Here is a 21242-nt window from a genome sequence, read left to right on the forward strand (position 1 = left end):
CGTAGCCCGAAGGGCAGCCTGCCGGCTCTGGAGGGTTTAGTGGAGGCCGAGCGCGAACCCTGGGGGTGAGAGCGCATCCTGGTCTGAGATCACACCCACTCGGGGTGTGCGTGAGTGAGTGCGCGGTGCCCGCGCGCGTGTGTACGTGTGGGGAGGTGTGTGCCAAAGGGGTGGGGTGAGGGGCGGTGAGGAGGGCGCTAGGTGAAGCGCGAGGAGCGGGAGCGGGAGGTTGCGCGCTCCGGCCTCTCCCCCAGGGGCCGCGGCGGCTGGCTCGCGCTGCGGCTGCCCCTCCTGGTGCGCGCCGCGGCGGCGCCACAGGCCCCTCGACCCTTTGACCACCGCCCTCCGGCCGCCCGGCCCCCAGCGGGGACCGGCGATGGCGCGGGACTGACGGCCTCCTCCCTCCGGACCCTTCTGCCCCTCCAGGGGCTCCCAGGGGCCGCGGCGCCGCCCAGACCTGCATGTGGGGCGGGCGCGCCGGCGGCCCGAGCGAGCGGCCCTCGGCGCCCCCGAGGCGGTGCCCGGCCGCGCGGGAGGACCAGGAGGAGGAGGAGGAGGAGGAGGAGCAGCGGGCCGGGCCGGGCTCCCCGCGCGCCGCCGCCCGGGAGCACGGGCTCCCCTGAGGGAGCTCGGGGCGTCCCAGCCCCGGAGGAGGGACCCGGAAGCAGAAGCGGAGCCGCGAGTCGAGCCGAGCCGCTGCCCCCGCTGCCCGCCGGCGCCGGGTGGGGGTCCCGGCGGCTGGATGGGCGGCGGCGGCTTCGGCCGCGGGCGGCGATGGGCGAGGAGCAGAGCACGGTGAGCGGCAGCGGCGGGCCCCTGGAGGCGCGGACCCCCCCTGGCGGCGCCACGGGCCACCCTGAGCCCCCGAGGCCGCCGGGGGACAGCACCGGGGCGCCCGGGCCGCGCGCCTTCTCCGCCGAGCCGAGCGGCGACAGCTGCGGAAGCGACTCGGGCTGCGCGGACACGAGCGTCCCGGAGCCCGCGAGGAGCCGGGGGGCCCCGAGCTGGAATAAGAACCAGGCACCCGCGCAGCCCGCAGGACTGGCCTACACCGGGCCCCTCAACCCCCAGGCTTTGCAACAGCAGCTGGCAAAGGAGGAGGAGGAAGCGGGGGACCGAAACGAGAGAGGGGATGAACAGCAGGAGGCGCCCCCCGGCGAGCAGCCGGAGCCCCGGACCCGTGTCGGGGCCCCAGACGGACTGGTCCTGGACGTGCTGGGCCAGCGGCGCCCGCCCCCCGCCAAGAGACAAGTCTTCTGCTCCGTGTTCTGCGTGGAGAACGACCTGCCCGAGGTCCCCTCGGCGGAGCAGCTCTCGCTGCCCGCGTCGCCACCCCGGGCTCCGCCGGTGACCAACCCTCCCAGCACCCCCTCCTCCTTCCCCAGCCCCCGGCTGTCGCTCCCAGCTGACCCCCTGTCCCCCGACGGCGGCAGCATCGAGCTGGAGTTCTACCTGGCGCCCGAGCCGTTCTCCGTGCCCAGCCTGCTGGGAGCTCCACCCTACTCTGGCCTGGGTGGGGTCGGGGATCCCTATGCGCCCCTCATGGTGCTGATGTGCCGGGTGTGCCTGGAAGACAAGCCCATCAAGCCCTTGCCCTGCTGCAAGAAGGCCGTGTGCGAGGAGTGCCTCAAAGTCTACCTGAGCTCCCAGGTAACCTCAGCCCCTCTGTCCCTCCCCTGTCCCCCATTCAGCATTCCAAATCACTGGTCAGGAAGTCCAGCTCGCCAGCTCCCTGCTCACAGGAAGAGGTGATGAACACCCTTATGGAGGACCTCTATCAGTTTCTTACATCTCGGTTGTTGGTTTAAGTGTGTTTGTCTTCGCTGGTTAACTTGACTGGAATTTAACTCTGCTTGAGCTTCGAGCTTTGATTGGCAACCGTAGAAGGAACAGGGTACAAGTGAATTGCCTTCTGCTATTTCTTTTATTAGATTGCAAGCAAGGAGCTTGCTCAAAGAGGAGGGCAATGAGAGTGCCTCAGAGGCCTGGTATCCCAGAAACTATCAAATAGTGGGCATAAAATAAATATGTGTTGAGTTGGTGGAGAGAAGAGTTGCAATGAATGATACAGAATTTGAAATTTTGCTCCATTTAGATAATCCAGAAAAAGTGTTACTAATTTATTTATTCCTTGACCCTGGTCCGCTTTTCAGTTTCTTTTTCCTCAGTAAAGTTGAAGTACTTTTTCTCACTGAAGTTTTATGCCAGCAGAGTGCTTTATTTCTCTGAGAGGGAACAAAACAGAAAGAGCAAAACAAAGCAAAGCAAGGCCAAGAGGCTTAACAAAACAAGTGCTGGTGAAACTTTCCTCCTCAGCTCCTTATTTGAAAACTTGTTTTTTTTCTTGGAAAGTTTAAGAGTGCAGTAGACCGGCTTTCCTTCCCTGTTGGTGAATGCGTCCTTCCAGCAGTTTTCAGTCTGTTATGTTTCTGCCAGTGTTTTGCACAATCCGGAATGCCCTTTGATCCCATGTCTGATTGTCCTACGCCTATTCATCTTTCAAAACTCTGGCTGTTCAGGTGCCAGCTTTTCCATGAAGCCTTACCTCACCCTCCAGGCCACTGCTTGTATACTTTCAAAATACTTCTGCATGTCTTGCAAGCACTGGAGTTGTTCCATATGTGTCTGTTTGTCTGGCTAGACTGTATGGACAGGGTTTTATAGCCCCTGTGTCTGGTAGTTTCATGTTGGTATCCTTTCCCATAATAGTGTTTAATAACATTGGCTGAAGGGAACTGAAGAGGATTTCACACGGTGCAGTTCCTCTGTGTATTGTGGCTAATCCATGTTTGTGTCTAGACTGAAAGTGTGTAACGTGCCCAGTGGCAAACGCAAAGGGGAATTTAGGCAGAATGGAATGTTACACAAACAGTGACTTGGCCAAGATGGCTGAGATGATCCAAACGCCTGTGAGAGACTATGATGTCTCTTTCATGCTTTATCGGCAGACAGATACTTGAAAAAGGAGGACAGCCTGCTGCGCCTTGTGTCAGCTTCTATAACATCACTGTCAGACAGCCCAACAGATATAGGTGCCAGCCATGTGCAAAGCCCTGTGGTGGGATTCAGACATTCCCAAGGTATGGGCCCTGCTCCAAGGAAGTCCCCTTGTGTGTATACAAGATGTGTACACAAGAACAATACAAGGTAGCATATAATAAGATGTAAACAGAGTAACAATATCATGTAGCACTTACTCTTTAAGGGCTGGATGCAGATGCAGTGGGTTTAGAAGTTCAAGGGAGGTGGTCATTATAGGTTGGGGTACTCTGCAGTTTGATTCCCTTAAGGTGGGCCCTTTCCCCAAAGCAAAATTTTTTTTGCCTCCATAAGATAGTTTTAGGAAGTCAGTGTTTTGATCTCCAGTGGAGAAAGAGAAGGAATGGGGGCGGGGAGTGGGAGGGTGGCAAGGTGAGTGAAGAATCATTGCCATGCACAACTGGGAAAAGCTCCTCTGAAGTTACATAGTATCTGAAGGTTGTCGGCAGTATTTAGGATTGTATGTATGTTCCTGACCTTCTTCTGAAGTATTTGACAGAACTTTCAATAAAGAAAAAATATACTTTATTTGAAATAATAAACAATAACAAAAAGATGACTCATGCAGGCCAGGCATGCTTCCACTTCAGGGCTTTGTGTGTGTTGTTCCTTGTGCCAGGACTATCCCCCTGGAGTCCCCCCCAACCCCCCATTCCCTTGCTTACTCCTTCCCTTTCTCCCTTTCAGGTCTGTATGCAGATGTCACCTGTGTGACCTTCACTGACCACCTTTTTGGTGGTCACCCAAAGTTGAGCCTTACCGCACACTCTAGATCTCCTTTCCAGCTATTTATTTTCTCCATAGTGATAAAAATACTCTGTCTTGTACTTATGCAGTTGATTTCCATGAAGATAGGAGTTTTCACATGATTTGTTCCCTGCTGTGGCTTTAGCACCTAGAATGTTGTCTGACACATAACAGATGCTCAACTAATTAGTTATTGAGTTTATGAAGAGCTGAGCAACAAAGAGATGATGAAACTGCCCCCAGAAACCACGGCTAGAAGGAGGTGATCTGCTTGAGCACTGAATTCTAGTCTGAGATTCTTGATGTTTAAGACAAAAGACAAAGACTTAAAGTAGACAAAAATAATAGGTTTGCTAAGTTTGTTATTAAACTTAGAATTAAAGAGTTTTTAAACAAACTTTTCGCTTATACAAAAATGGCATTTCTTTCACTTGGATAAAACTAGGCCTGTGGTTATAATTCTCATCTGTGTTAATGATAAGGTCCCTTCTACTTAAAGAGTCTGTGTTTCCACATCACTTAACCTCTCTGTGTCTTAATTTCCTCATCAATGAAATGGGATTGCAGACCATGATCTGTAATGACACACCAGTTCTAAAGCAAAACAAAATGAAACTGCAGACTCGTTTTGTTGCATTACTGAACCAGGTCAAAGGGCATGAAGAGTGCCCTCTTTCTCATTTTATAAGGCTTCTTGGTTTTGACAGAAGTAAATCTGTCAAGCTTGAACGTGCAAGACTCTTTTAGACCTTTTAAAGTAAAATGATATATTTGAAATAAAAAGTTATTAGTGACTTTTTTCATCATCTTTTGGATCTGTGCCAAATAGTGTATTATTTAACATCATTTAAGAAAACAGAGTCCCTATTAAGCATTTTATGCAAATATTAAAAATGCATACTAAATGTGAGTTGGAATATTGCCTGGTTAAATTAATATTCTTCTAAAAGGAGATGCTGAGTTCTTTCAAAGAAGGTACAAAGTTGGAAGACAGGAATGCAGGTTTTTAGATGATAAATCTTATTTCCATTAGTGCTATAGACTGAATATGTGGCAAAGGCTGATAGATAGGTGTCTTCATTATTTCAGTGCAGACATAACAGGGTGGTGACTTAAATACCTCCATACGGTGGTTTAAAAATAATAGTTTTAGTTTTTTTCAAAACATAATTCTTCTTCAGTTATCACTGTGACTGGGGCTGTTGGAGAATCCTTCTTAGTGGAATGACTTTACTGGCCGATAGGTACCATCCAGTTTCCAGTTGCCACGGTGAAGGATTGCTCGGATACATTATAATCTTTGGCACTTACATAGGGGAGTTACTTAAAGGCTCTAGAGTACCATGACGGAGATAGTGGGAGTTTAACTGGTTTGTGTTGCCTGGGTACATAAATCTTTGGTACATAAATTTTAGAAGTACATTTCCTAGTAAGCTATGTGTGCATGCATGACCACGGCTTAGAGCGCACAGGCCCAGGGATGTCTGCAGTCTCCTGCAGGTCACAGGGCCATTCTGAATACTGACCTCAGCTGGTTTGGCCTTCACCACATTTTCTAGGAGGAAAGATTGTTGCTTTCCTTGTTTCATAGATTGATATTGGGCTCATTTCAAAAAATCCTCCACAGGTATCTTTCTTTTATGATTTTGGTTTGAGACAGTAAAATCTGTTATGATGTGAAACATTAATATTTAGTACTTTACGTAAAGAAAGAAGAGAATTGGGCATGCTAAGGGCTTTCTAAAGGTAACAGCTGTTGCAGCTTTCATCACTCTGCTTCAGAGTGCTCGTGATTGGCAGATGCATATGACTTGGAATGTATACACCTGTCAAATGAGTATTAATAGAGACAAGCAACACATTTCTTCTGCAGTTTGTGAACAAAACAGCTGCTAGATGGTAATGTCCTAGAATGACTGTCTACCATAGTCACCCTCGAATCAGTGACCTAGGGATGAAAGCTTCTGTATCCTATTATTAAACTCTGAGTCATCCAGACTTTTATGGGTAAAAGTGTAACCTACTTTTCCCCTTTAAACCTTAAAACAACCTGGGTATTTTTAGAATCTGTCCTGTTCAATACGGAGTTTGCATGCAGCCGTCTTCACACAGGTGATTTACAGATCCTATCATGCCAGATGTGATTTTGGTAGTCTTAAAAATGTGAAGAATAAAAGAGACTGAACTCTGTTAAATTACTCTGAGAATTTGAAAAGTGAGAATTCAGGCATATGTAAGCTTATTTTTTTGTGTACAGAATGAGTGTGTGTGTGTGTGTGTATGTGTATTGGGGGGCTGTGGTAACATTTGCTTTTATACCATCCTGACTCATGCACTTACTTATTTTCCTCTTCTGACTCTTTAATGATATCTCTTTTAATAATTTCTTCATTTCTCTTTAATAATTTCTTTTTTCTCTTACTTCTCAAAATTTGATTTTAAGTAGCACTTGATTTCTGCAGAGGAATCAATCCCCTATCAAGGGCTCATCTCTGGGCCAGCAGGACCTTGTCCAGGCACTGCCTGGGTGTCTTCCTTCCCGTCGCTTCCAGCATCTGGAGATGACGACACCACGTGGAGAAACCCTGCATTGTGCTCCACTGCCTAAAAGATCTCAAATAACATGACTAGTACTACTTACCTCAGGCGTCAACTGAAACCTTTACAGTGGTGATTTTTCTTTTTTTTCTCCTAGAGTAGATAGAGCTCAACTTTTACACTTGAAGGCTCTTCCTTACTCCTCATATGAGAGACAGCAAAAGGAGAACGTTAGGACTTCAGCTCCTAGCTTTTCATTAAGAGTTTGTGATGGGGATGTAGAGAGATACTTGAGTCATAATTTATTTTTTTATTTTATTTATTTTTTTGTTTTGCGGTACGCGGGCCTCTCACTGTTGTGGCCTCTCCCGTTGCGGAGCACAGGCTCCGGATGCGCAGGCTCAGCGGCCATGGCTCACGGGCTTAGTTGCTCCGCGGCATGTGGGATCTTCCCGGACCGGGGCACGAACCCACGTCCCCTGCATCGGCAGGCGGACTCTCAACCACTGCGCCACCAGGGAAGCCCCATAATTTCTTATAATGAACTTTTTCATTTGTTAATGTACCATTTACGCATTTAACAAACATTTATTGAGTACCCGTGTGTCAAGGACTATGAGATAATCTGTGAATGTATTAAATGCCCCCAAGGAGCCATCTTAGAGACTAGTTGGCAGTGTTTCTTCCAAGCTTTGTCTTCCAAGCATAAATAAGCTTTCCTTTAAGTTCTCAGACAGCTGTGAGTCTCCCCTCTTCTGCTTCCTTTCTGGGAGGATTTTCTTAAGCCGATTCTGGAATACCAGTTAACCTTTTAGTAAGCATATTACTATTCCTCCTATTATGTTTATTTCAAAGTAATAAATCCACTCATTACTTTTTTCTTAATAAACATATTTCTCAGAGTGTTTTGTAATTGTGATAAATAGAATATTAGTTAATACTTTGCTGCTTTCAAAATATTTATTACCTTTGCTTAAGAGAAAACATAATTTTGCTAAGTTTGTATTGGATCATTCATGACAATGTAGCAAATCTTTAAAGTTATGATACTTTCAAAGAATTGGGTTTTTTTGTTCAAATTCACTGTGTTAGAAGGGTTTTGTGTGATAAATGAAATGAACCTTCCCAAATCAAGTTCTTAAAACAAAAATTCAGTGTCTGCAGGACAGTTAATTCCTAGAATAATATTCTCTTTCAATGTTATCAGTACTATTTGCCCTATCAATTTTGTGTAATTACGCTTAAGTTTCCACAAATAATAACAACCAGTAATTGAACATCTATATTCCAAGCATTTTTACACGTTTTATTATTTAATTTTAATTCCCTTACATATTAAATACTTATTACATATGAGACACTGTTGGATGTGTTGGGGATACAGAAAACAGTAACAGATAAAGCCCCTTACTTCATGGAGTTTATATACTAGGCTGGGGAGAGATTGATAATAAAATAAGTAAATTATTTAGTATATTAGGAGATAACAAGGGCTATAGAGAAAGAAAAACAAGGGACGGGTGATAAGAAATATTGGGGAGGAGGTTTTTCTTTGTATATTTATAGTGTTTTTAGGAGTTGTCAGGGAGGGTTTATTTTACAAGGTGACTTTTGAGCAGAGATCTTTCTGATGGCCGTGAGAGAGCAAACCATGAGGATATCTAAGGGAACAGCAAGTATAAAGTTCCAGAGACAGGAGCATACTTGGGGGGGTTCCAGGAATGGCAAAAAGATCCATGCGGCTGAAGCATAGGGAATGAGGTGGTGAGCGATAAGAAGAAACCAGCAGGAAGAGTGGGAAAAGCTGATCGGAAAGGGCTTTAAGGCCAAAGAGAATTTGCATTTCCTCTGAATGAGATCGGAAGCTGTAAGATGGTTGTGAGCTAATCAGATATGACTTTACCTTTATGAGAAAGTACTCTGGCTCTCTGTGGAGAATATACTATGGGAGTCAAGAAGGGATGTAAAAAGACCAGTTAGAAGACTATGGCAGTAAGCCAGAGGGGAGGTGTGACAGTTCAGACTAGGGTGATAGAGGTGAATATGGTTTGCACTGGTGGAATTTTGAATATATTGTGACAGAGCTGACAGAATGTGCTAATGATTGGGTGTGGGATGAGAGAAAAAAGAGTCCAGGATGACTCAGGTTTTGAGCCCAAGCAATTAGAAGAATGGGTTTGTCATTTAATAAGGTGAGGAATACTGTAGGAGGACTAGTTTTAAGGAGAATCAGGAGTTCATGCTAAGTTTGAAAAGGTATTTAGACATTCATAAAAGGATGTTGAATAGGCAGTTGGTGTGTGGAATTCAGCAGAGCGATCTTAACAGAAGATGTAAATTTGAACATTTTTGACATATAGATGATTTTTAAAGCCTTGAGACCAGATGAGGTCACCTGGGGCATGATAGTTGATAGGGAAGGATCGAGGACTGAGTCTGGGCATACCAGTGTTTGCAGATATAGAGTCTGGGACATATGAAAGAACCAGCAAAAAGTCTGAAAGGGAGAGGGCCAGATAGGCAAGAAGAAAACCAAGGCAGAGTGGTTACCCAAAGGCCAAACAAAGGTGATGTTTTAAAAAGGAAAGAGTAATCATTTCTGTCTAATGCTTCCGATAGTTTCAGCAGGATAAAGATGAAAATTGACCATTGGATTTCCCAACAAGGAGATTTGTAAGTGTGAACAGTGCTGTTTTCATTGGCACTGGTGGGGTTGGCTTTCTGATTAGAATGGGTTCAAGAAAACAGGAACAGCTCAATTTCTGTACTGTAGGTAGCAGAATGTTATGTGAGGAAACTCAAGGTTAGAGAGATTAAATAACTCGCCCTAAATCACACAGCTAGGAAACGGCAAAGGTGGGATTTCAATTCAGGTCCATTTGGCTCTAAAACCCAAGGTCTTCTTACAGTCTTTGCATTTATTATCTCATTTATAGGTTAAATATATATTTATTTCATTTTTCTTTTAAGTTTATATCCATATTGTATAGAATCACAAGTCTTCTAGTCCAAGAAGAAACTTAATTACATGTTTTGAGGAAGTGGAAGTCTCTTGCCCAAATTTAGATCCAGAGAAAGATTTCTACCAAAGTCAGCCTCATCTTCATGTACGAAAATCGAGAGGAGTTTACTTTAGAGGAGCTATGATTTGACTTACTATTAAGTTTTAATGGCAGCACACTCTCCCGTTTTCTTCCTAATTCTCTTGGCCATTCCTTTTGTTTCCGTTTGAGCTTTTTCTTATGTTACCATCTCTTAATGTTGGTATCTGCATGGTCCTATATTAAACCCCCTCTCTCCTCTCCTCACACTGTGTACTAGTAGTGGGGTCATGTCGTCCACTCCCATGGTTTTAGGTAACACCTATATGCTCTTGACTTCCAAATCTTTGTCTCTAGCCCGGATGACTCTTCTCACCCGCAGTACCAAGTAACTGTTTGCCTCCTCGACATTGCCACCTGCATGTCCTACCCACAGCTACCTTTAACCTCTCAGGATAAAGTCTCCCTTTCCTCCTCTTCCTTCCCACACCCCTAAAGCTTTGCCCTTCCTTTGGGCTTCCGTGTTTCCATCAGTTATACCCAGGCCAGAAACTTGGGCATCATCCCTGAATTCTTCCTTTCCCTCACCCCCCAGATCTAATTAATCACCAAGTTCTTTCAGTTCTACCTCCTGAAATTATATTTTCTCTACTCTGCTTTTCTTCATTTCTACTGGCATTTGCTCAGGCCTCCACCATTTCTCTCCTGGATTCCAACCACAGCCTCCTGCTTGGTCCTAGTGCCCCAATCTTGACCATTTCCAACCTGTCCTTCACACTACAGTCAGCATTGTCTTATAAAATGCATGACTGGTCTTAGCGTTCCCCTTCTTTGACTTTCAGTCTGCCTGTTGCTTGTAGAATAGAATCTAAACATGATTTACATGTGCCTGAGTGATCTAACTCCTGTTTACCACTCTTAACTTTGTTTCTCATCAAGTGCCCCCCTAAGCCTATAGCCATATTCAACTTCTTTTTGTTCCTTGAGCACTCTATGACTCTCTTCATTATTATCCTTTAGTTTAGTGACATTAGGTTCTGTCTTGGGGGGGTGGTCTACTTTTTTTCCCACACTCCCCCAACTCTGTTTGCCTCTTTCACCCTGATTCATTCATCTAGTCTTAGCTTAGACATTTCTTCCTTTGAGAATTCTTCTTGACCCCCTATATCTGGATTAAGCATCCTTTCTATATTCTGTGACAATGCTTTGACTCACTAGAAGATTCTTCTCATTTCACTATATTTAAATCACCTGTTTCCTGCTCTATGCTCCCATTAGACTGTAAAGCTTGATGCATGCAGAAACCTTATTCATTTTTTTTTTGTTTGATTTCTTAGCTCTTGGCCTGTTGTACACATGAAATGAGTATTTGTGTAGTGGACTTACGTAGTCTATAAAAAATTAATAAATCAGATGCTAGTTGTCAATATACAGAGTATGAGAATAGATAGCCAAGATGGTATTTAAAATGAAACTCTCAACATTTTATTATCTTGCTTAAACACCTACAAGACCTTCACATTGCTGTACAGAAAGATTCCAGTTCATAACACTGATGATGAGGTTTGGCCTCTGCTCTCTTCGGTCTCTTCTCTGTCCCTCCAGCTCTATATCAGACGTGTATCAGGCGTGTAGCCTTCCCTCTGTTAATTTTCCTCTTCTTTCAGATGTCAGCCATCCTTGCGTCTCCAGACTGAATCAGTCCTGCCGTTTATGCTTTAGAGTCCTTTTTACTCTGCAGCCATTGTATCTTTATCCCCTTTTGTAATTATATGTTTGTGTGATTATTTGATGTTTGATTAATTATCTCCCCTTCCCCACTATTATTTGAGCTGCTTTTATAACTAGCATTTAGCATGAAGCCCAGAATAGAATAGGTGCTCAATAAGTATTTGTTAAAAGACTGAGTGAATGATTTATAGTAAATTATAGTAAGTTTAGGTTGGTAGGAAAAATAAGGTAGGATTTTGAACCTGAATTTTTGATATCTTATTTCACAATAGATTTAAAATTTTAGTGCAACAGAATGCTATGGCCTGAGTCTTTATCCTGGCATCCCACCTATCACTGAAATGCTTCTTTAATTATAAAACTTATTCTGGTTACTATGTCTTCTGCTTAACAAATTCCTCCGGAACCTGGGAATTTAAGACAACCATTTTTTTTTTTTTTTTGATCATGGCATGTGGGTCAGGAATTTGGGAAGGACTCAGTTCACACTTGGGGCTTCTCATGCAGTTGTAGTCAGATGTCAGCTTGCTCACTTGGCTGTCCACTGATGCTGGCTGGCCTTTGTCTGGATGCTCAGCTGCGGCTGTGTACAGAAGTGTCTACATGTGGCCTTGACAGCAAGATAGTCTCAGGGAAGTGGGCTTCTTAAATGGAGGCTGGCTTCCTCTGGGGCAAGAGTCTCAAGTAAGCCAGGTGGAAGCTGCATGATCTTTTGTCTTAACTTTGGAAGTCACTCAGCATCACCTGGGCAAAGCAGTCATAGGCTGCCTAGATTCAGGGGGAAGAGACTTAGACCTCAACTTTTTTTGTGAACATGTAAAAGAATTTGGGGCCATATTTTTAATCCACCACACTGCTTCAGACGAAAATCAGGAATGTTGTGAATTTAGGTAGTAAAGGTTTTGAGGCTGAATTTTAATTTGTTTTTTTTAAAAATTTCATGTCTTTTCAATCATTTAATTACATATTTCCTAGTCATATCATTATATTGATTTTATAGTTTGGTGTTGTGGGGTTTTTTGTGCTTTATCCTTGAATAATTTAACAATAAAGCTTCATGTAGTTTTAAGTAAAGCTTACATAAAAGTTGTTCCCTTTTAAAATTAAATATTTTCGATAATTCCATTGTATCAAATATCTTGAGATCAGGGTCAGCTTCTAATTATTAACACCACTTAAAATTATTCTACATAATGTAATTTCCATTATATCAAAACTTTAGCTTCATTAGAGGTTAAAATATTATTTGAAAAGATTGAATACCTTGCTGAATAAAGAGAGTTGATGTAACAGTTTTTGTAGTCCAGGGATATTCTATACAGAAATTATATTTAATGATACCTAAGAATTAACCACGCTAGTTAACCTTTGTTAAATTGACCCACTGTTGGTTTTTTATTGTTTATGATATTCCAATTTGGCTGATTTTATCATTTGATTAGCGTCCTCTCAAATAGGTAAGCCTTACGTTTCCAGAACCAAACATGTTGTGCTCAGAAATTGCTTCCTGGTTGAGGATATGTTCACCCTGAAACAAAGGAGGTGTATTGCTTTTATGATGGGCCTTTTTCTTTTCCCCCAGCTGAGGTAACTAAATTCTGTGCTTATGCATTCATGTGAATGACTGATCCCTTTTAAAATCTTCCTAAGCTGTTTGCCTCAATGATATTCTCTACTGTAAGATTCAGAGGCTAATTATAGGCTACCTAGCAAATTACTTCCCTTTTTGTGGTGTTGATTCTTGCCTTATTTCCTCACTTGATTATTGGACATATTCAGTGTTCCTGAATCTCCGAGATGTAAGAGGCAAGTTAAATCACCGCAGCTTTTTCCTCTGGTTGCTTAACAATTTAGAACAGCAGGTAAAATAAAACAATTGGTCATAGTGTTTCACTGGTGTTTTGTTTCCTTTGATAATGCCATCCTACTTTTAACCAGTCTTACTATTAACTTTAGTGGTTTTTTTCCTTATATTACCATTTTTCCTCCTCAAGATTGTTTGTTTGTGAAAGAAACATTTTGAAAATAATAGGCTCCTAAAAATAAAAGAAATATTCTGTGTGTTCAGTTTGCTGGTGCTTTATGTTAAAACTGTGTGTGTGTGTGTGTGTCTGTGTGTCTGTGTGTGTGTCTGTGTGTGAACGTCTCAAGTTTATTTGTGTGTCACAAGATTATTTGCTGATCTTGATTTGTAAAAATCTAAGTAAAGTCATTCAGGTAAATTCATGTATTTCAGGTTTAGTTTGAATCAACCTAAAATAGATGTCCCTTGAGCTTACCTTTTTTCTGTTGTTAGTTTTTAATATGTCACTTTGTGAGTCACTGAGGGCTTCACCCTTGGGATAAAGGGAGAGCTTAGAGGTATGCTTGAAAAGAAAACATTTGAAACAATAGTAATTCTTTTCCCAAGAGTTTGCTGCTTTTTTTTGGTTTGTTTTTAGTTTTTAGGATTTCTGAAAAATGCTGTTTGTCCAGATATGCTTTTCTCTTTAAAATCACTACAAACTTACAAAATTTGGAAATGGAATTTTCAATCTTGCTTGAAAATTACCCAAATGAATTGCTTCAGAGAGTTTTGACCCACTTGTTTAAAAAATAGCACTTTATGATTAGCTGCAAGAATAGTTGATTGACATTAGGGAAGATGTACATCTACTAGCTGAATTTCATCAGCAATCTTTGAATACTTGGTAGATGAGATGTAAAAATAAGTATAATGATTTAGTAAGCCCAGGCAACAGGTATTTTTCTTTTCTCTTTTTGCCTCTCTGTGTCTGTGTGTGGTGCTTTTTCAAGCAATATATCAAAATAAATTGAACATAGACCTTAGAGACCCAGTGTCACTAAATGCTGAACAAAGATTTTTAAAAATAAAGCTGGTTCTAACACATTGCTTTCACAATTATTACTAATTCTATTAGTGATGATAAGATGTTTTGTATCATTAATACAATAAAATTAAGATTCAGATGTTAAAAAAATCACTGCAACTTTTGGATTCTTTTGGCTTGTTATAGTCTAGATGGGTTGGACAAAACCTTGTTGGTTTGCTCAGGGTGCTAATGAGGTCAAGGTAAAGCAGGAGGTCTCATCACAGTCTGGTTAAGGACACTGATCTGGGACCATAACCCTACTCTTAACCCTGCACAGTCAGCTATAAAGTGTCTGCTTCTGATCATAAGACTGTAGCTGAGACAAGATGGAAGAATTACCATTAATCATCTCATCACCACTTCTGGAAAAACACAGGACAAAAAAAGTTCCACTAGATAATTAGTGAGTTGCAGAGACCTTTATGTAGAGAAATCTTTTCAAGTGGACGAGACTTTCTTTCACTGTAGTCACACTGTAGAAGATCTGTTCTCTAGTACTCAGTAGGTTTAAGGGAATCAAAGGGGAGGGGGAACTAGAGCATTCTTATTCTCTTAAAAACATTTACTGAGCACAAAATATTTGTTTAGAGCTATGCTGATCACTATGAGAAGAGACAGTGTAGTCTATGATCCATCCTCAGCGAGTTTAGAAATTCAATAGGTGAAAAGTAAGCTGTCCAGCAAATATTAGGGAAAGTTTATAATTACATTGTGTGATGCTGATTGTTGACTTAAGTGGTTCTAGAAAGAGAAAGCTGTGTTTATCGGAGTAGAAAATGTTGGAACTTGGCTAGTATCTAAAAAGTAGTTGTTGATGTACAGGGAGAGTAGGAGAAGGGAGTTAGGGGTGGGGCGTGTCTCCAAGTGAGGTGGGGTGAGCAAGCACACATACACACTCAAAATTACATTTGTGGAAATAAAGAGGGAGGGCGTGCAAGTCCCCATGGCTAGAGAGAGGGGTTGGGAAGGACAGTATGCAGATACAGGTAGAGAGGTGAGAGCTGAATGGTGAACAGGAGTCTGTGGAACAGAGGCCTCAGTACAGAGCAGAGCACCACAGGCAGCTGGACAGAGCATCCCTCTGCAAAGCTAGACCCACCGGTGTGCTGTGTCTCAAGAACAGGGAACAGAGGGAGCCTCGTCGGAGATGGCTTATCTAGGGAGATGTGGTCAGATCACGTACAGCTGTGATGCCCCTCTGTGGAATTGGTACTTTATTCCAACTGTAATAATAAGTCATTGGACAATTTAGTAGAGCTGTCAAATGATAATTAATGCTCCGAAAAGAGTCTGGCTTCAGTGTGGAGAGTAAACTGTGTTTGAGGGGTGAGATGGCAGGAAGAGAAGCAGGAAAATGGGTTAGGAGGCGTCTGCAGCAGTCCAGGGCAGAGATGACAGTGGTCTGTGCTAGTATGGAAATGGTTCTGTCTCCTGTCCTATCACTTATTGGGCTTTTGGTTTTAAAAGGTGCAGGGAGTGCTTTGCCTTTGGTCTAGCAGAATGTCCTGCCAGTCCTTGCAGCCTTTAATGTTCAGAGGTCCACGTCGTATAACTCTGGACCAGCTGCCATCTTTATCTTTCAAGCAGTGTATGATCAACCTCTGTTCAACTTGATTCCCTCTTGCATTTTGCCTGTCTGCAATGGGTTGGTTTGTTTGGTTTTCATTATTTGGTTCCAGAGACACCATGTAGAAAATCACTGACGGAAAAATGTATGAATACCTATGAATAGGTATCCATAGTTGTTATTTTACTGATTGTCAGACTCAATTTATCAAAGAAGTTGAGCTATTTTCTGCTACCTACTTTTTTTCAATTTGCCGTTCTTAATCTTTCCTCATTTTATGCTCAACAATTTGCTTATGTCATTACTTAAAACACATAGGAACTCCCACCCTCCCCTTCTCACAGATGGCGAAGGTCTCACTGGTCCACCAGTAATTTCTGAGAGGAAGTTAGGATTATTTCATAACTCTAGTTCTTGTCCTTATGGTTTTGCATTGTTTTGAATGACTGTCCTTTGCTTCCTCAATTAATTCTTATTTTTTACACGTATTCATCTCTTACTCCTAATTCTTGTTTTTGTAACAGTATTCTCTTTGGGTGTCAGTTCCACTTCCACTTCCTCTACCTTTAAGGGGAAAGGCCCTGGGGTCATGGCTTAACTGTACAATGGCTGTTTTATTTTGACTGTGGTTGTCCTTTTCTTTGTTTTTAGAAAGGGTGCACTGATAAAGTAATTACTTAAACAAATATTTGCTTTGTTGATTTTATGCTGAATAACTGAGTTCCCCCTCTCTCCCATATGAACCTTCATTTGTTTATTTCAGAGTCCTGAAGTGTTTCCTCTAATTACATTCTATTATTCATCATAGAACCAGTGATATTCAGTTGGAGGTAATAAAATATCGATTTTTTAAAGTATTTTTGAGAAAACCTCAAGTATTTATCTTTAAAATAGATTTGTTCCATGTGTGGGTTGTGTACATTTTAGAAGAATATAAACCTTATGCATTTGTATCATGACAGGTTTTTCAGTTGTCTTGCCATGTAACACCGCTGGATAAAAGTGATTTAAAGACCAGTAGTGTTTAGTAAATTTAAAATATTTTCAAATTAGGTGGTGTGAGCAATCACAGATACCGGGTAGCATCTAGGAGTACTTTGTCTATAAAACAATTTGAGAAAAATTTAAGTAGTTAGAAAAGTTGGACTTTATGTTTAGAACATCCATTACGTTTGTAATACTTCATTTCAATTGTTTGCAAAGAATTTAGCTCTTTTTTTTCCTCTGTATTAATCTTCTTGTCAAGAACAACTCATTTCAAAGTCAACTCATTATTTTTCCTCTATAAATATGAATGGGATTTAATTTTGTATCCCAACACTTTAACATTTTTTCTTGGAAGTACCTATTTTATTTATTTTTTTAAACAATTAATTTATGTTTTTAAAAATTTTATTTATTTTTGGCTGCATTGGGTCTTCGTTGCTGCGCGCAGGCTCTCTCTAGTTGTGAAGAATGGGGGCTACTCTTTGTTGCGGTGCGCGGGCTTCTCACTGCAGTGGCTTCTCTTGTTGTGGAGCACGGGCTCTAGGTGTGCGGGCTTCAGTGGTTGTGGCGCATGAGCTTAGTTGCTCTGCGACATGTGGGATCTTCACGGGCCAGAGATCAAACCTGTGTCCCCTGCATTGGCAGGCGGGTTCTTAACCACTGCACCACCAGGGTGGTCCCAGAAGTATCGATTTTATTAAAAAATAAAAGCTAATTCATGAGGTGATATAAGATATTTTTTCAATGTTTATCTCAGTTTATAGATATTTTGATATTTTCTATAGCAAAAAATGTGGTTGATATTTCAAAAATTCTATAGTCAAAACCCTATCCCCAACCACCAAAATATATATATATATATATATTCCTGCATTGCGTTTTGCATAAATAACACATTTCACATAATAATTTATAACCATTGCCATCTTGTAGACTATTTATCATTAATAATCTATTTATATATGATGCTATGGTAGATTCTACCTGAAAAGAAATTTTAAAATTGTTTTATCTACATACCTACTCTCTGAAGACTTTAAAAATTTCTATATGATATGCAAACACTTGTTTACCAGGTCACCTTGGGTATACCATTGATAAATTTGTAAAGAAAAAATGTCAAAAGTTGATGACTTTATAGTATGTGAAAGTTATTTACTCAGTTTCTGGTGAGAAGAATGAAAATGGGTTTGTATTACTCAAATGTTTTCTTTGAATAAGATTGAAGAACTGTAAAGGGAAGTCATTCATCCTTCCTTGGCTTGCAGGTTTGTTGTCTGGTGAGAAAAGGGAAGAAACAGATATAACTGTCAGAGTGGAAGGGCCACTTTAGAGAGTACTTCGTTTTAAAGGAAAAGAAAAGCTTTCTGTGTATTTTCTGTTCAACATCACTTCATCATCCCCTTTTCCAGATAGGGGTTCTTAACTTTGTAGTCATAATAGTTCATGGATTGTCTTCAGAAGGGTTATATATGCCCTGAGATCCTATGCAAAATCCATTTTCTCTTGTGATTCGGTTAATAACATTTACTGGTTTTTAGACCACTATCCAAAAAAGGTTTAGAGCTACTAACTTTGAAAGATTTTCATGTCTTGGGAGCTAAAGACAAATTCTGGTGTTCGTATTTATGATAACCAAGATATGGGCTAGTTATGAATATGTGGAATATTCAGTCTATTTAGTGTACACAGGAAGCACAATAAGTAGAAGATTGAGGTAGTGGATGGAATATGAGCAGGACAAGTGTAAATTTAGAGCCTGACTGGTGGTTTAGTGGATTTATGTCCTAACCTCTCACTACTGGAAAGAACCTTAGAGGTCATCTAATTCGAGGTAGATATCTATGTATCAAAGCTACCTTCTTTTCAGTCATACACTTATGTGAACAGAGATGACCAGTAAAAAATACTAATACTCATATGGGTCATTCTGTTTCTTCATCTGTGGTAGCCCTCACTTTTGTGGGGGTGGTGCTGAACATAATAGTGACCTTTCACCCCTAGTAAACTGATTAATTAATTAATTAATCTCCTGCAGTGCTTTGTGGACCTATTTCAAATGTAGTGCTTCTTACTGGACCAGTAAAAAGGAAGTCTGGAGTTAGAACATTTGAGTTTCAATCTTTGCTATATTATAAGCCTATGACTATTGGAAAAGTCAATTAATGGATTGATGTATGTGAAACCTTTACACATTGTAAAATGTTTATATTATGAAGCTCATATGAGCTTGACAAATAAAGGCAGACTGGGAGAATACAAAAATAAGAGTAAGAAAAAGGAGATTGTAGTCCCATTTACATCATTTACATTAATTTTTAAAATCCTAACTAAATGCTAGCAAATAAAATCCAGCAAATGCATTTTTAAAAACCACAATTACATCATGATCAATTATCTCAGGAATGCAAAATGCTTTATTTAACATTGAGAGATCTATTTCATATTATTTATCACATTAATAGATTGAAGGAGAGAAACCTTACAATAATTTCAATAGGTGAGGAAAATACATTCATTAAAATTAAAAGTAAGAAGTTTCCATCTAAGTGAAAGTCGCTGAGGGAGGAAAATGATACTATAAATTAGGGTTAAAGTCAATTCACATCCTGCAAATACCATTTTCTAAAATATACAAATCATAAAGAATTATTATCCGTTATACAGAAAAACTCTTAGAAATCAATAAGAAAAAGACTAGTTACTCATTGGAAAATGCAAAGTTTAATGACATAAATGACCAGTAAATGTATACAAAAAGTTCATACTCATTATTAAGACACATTACAATTTATGCTAATGAGGAAAATACAAATTAGCAACAACAAAACAAGATAACATTTTGGTCTTAAAAATGGCAAGATCAGAAAGTCTGATGCAAACCAAGTGCTGGTTAGGATATGGGGCAAAGGGACATTTAGACACTGCTTGTTCCCCAAAAAACTCTTGCACATATGTGAGAGGTATGTACAAGGTATGTATTGCAACATTATTTATAGTAGTTGAAAACTTGGAAGCAAATTTCTATCATTAGGAAATGGATGAGTGAATTCTAGTATATTCATAAGTACACTATTCAACTGTACTTAAACTTAATCAACTAAATCTCTCTATATGTATTAACATAAATATAGATACTGAAAATGCAATATTAAGTAAAAACCAACCAAATTTCAGAATTCAAGCAGTTTCAATGCAGTGAAATTTTAAAAAAACATATAAAGTCATGATATGTTGTTCAAAGATATGTTTTTAGTGTAGTATTAAAAAATAAACATAAGCCAGATTTATAAGAATGCATAATTCTGCAGCAGGAGAGAAGAATGGTAAGTACTTTTTATCTGTAATGTTCTATCTTTTCTATAAAAAATAGGAAGCAGAATGATAAAGTGTTAGCATTTGTTAATAATGGGTGTTGTGAAAACATGTATGTTACATTAATCTACTTTTTAAAATTTGGTTGATTTTTGGAAAATAAATATTTTTATTTTTTAAGTTCATTTTAAACACTCAGGGATATGAATACTATAATTTCCAAGATTTCTTCTAATTCTAGTATTCTGTAATCATTGTCCTCTTATGGCATCCCTGGTGACAGGTAATATAGGTTTATTTTGTATGTAAACTAGCACTTTTTTAATAGTGATAATTTGTTTTTTAACATCTTTATTGGAGTATAATTGCTTTACATTGTTGTGTTAGTTACTGCTGTATAACAAAGTGAATCAGCTATACGCATACATATATCCCCTCCCTCTTGCATCTCCCTCTCACCCTCCCTATCCCACCCCTCTAGGTGGTCACAAAGCACCCTGCTGATCTCCCTGTGCAATGCAGCTGCTTCCCACTAGCTATCTATTTTACATTTGGTAGCATATATATGTCAGTGCTACTCTCTCACTTCGTCCCAGCTTACCCTTCCCCCTCCCCGTGTGCTCAAGTCCATTCTCTACGTCTGCATCTTTACTACTGTCCTGCCCCTAGGTTCATCAGAACCATTTTTTTTTCTTTATAGTCCATATATGTGTGTTGGCATAAGGTATTTGTTTTTCTCTTTCTGACTTACTTCACTCTGTATGACAGACTCTAGGTCCATTCACCTCACTACAAATAACTCAATTTCGTTTCTTTTCGTGGCTGAGTAATATTCCATTGTATATATATGCCACATCTTCTTTATCCATTCATCTGTCAATGGACACTTAGGTTGCTTCCATGTCCTGGCTATTGTAAATGGTGCTGCAATGAACATTGTCATACATGGCTCTTTTTGAATTACGGTTTTCTCAGGGTATATGCCCAGTACAGGGATTGCTTGGTAATATGGTAGTTCTGGTTTTAGTTTCTTAAGGAACCTCCATAATGTTCTCCATAGTGGCTGTATCAATTTACATTCCCAATTTACATTCCCATTCCAAGAGTGCAAGAGGGTTCCCTTTTCTCCACACCCTCCCCAGCATTTATTGTTTGTAGATTTTTTAGTTGATGGCCATTCTGATGGTGTGAGGTGATACCTCATTGTAGTTCTGATTTGCATTTCTCTGATGATTAGTGATGTTGAGCATCCTTTCATGTGTTTGTTGGCAATCTGTATATCTTCTTTGGAGAAATGTCTATTTAGGTCTTCTGCCCATTTTTGGATTGGGTTGTTTTTTTTGTTTGTTTGTTTTTTGATACGAAGCTACATGAGCCACTTGTATATTTTGGAGATTAATCCTT

General features: G+C 40.6%; 1 protein-coding gene across 2 annotated transcripts in view; it reads left to right on the plus strand.

Annotated features, from left to right (window-relative positions):
- The first annotated feature begins 530 nt into the window (after positions 1-530).
- The window catches only part of RNF217 (ring finger protein 217), a 120790-nt gene continuing 100078 nt past the window's right edge, over positions 531-21242 (plus strand). The window contains exon 1 of one of the 2 annotated variants that reach the window (XM_059083954.2): positions 531-1650. In XM_059083954.2, coding sequence (XP_058939937.1) covers positions 775-1650 — 876 coding nt within the window. In that variant the 5' untranslated portion in view covers positions 531-774. The remainder of the gene's footprint in view (positions 1651-21242) is intronic. The other variant, XM_059083952.2, reaches the window with a different exon arrangement.

This window comes from Kogia breviceps, chromosome 13 (assembly GCF_026419965.1).
Source record: "Kogia breviceps isolate mKogBre1 chromosome 13, mKogBre1 haplotype 1, whole genome shotgun sequence".
Taxonomy (NCBI): domain Eukaryota; kingdom Metazoa; phylum Chordata; class Mammalia; order Artiodactyla; family Physeteridae; genus Kogia; species Kogia breviceps.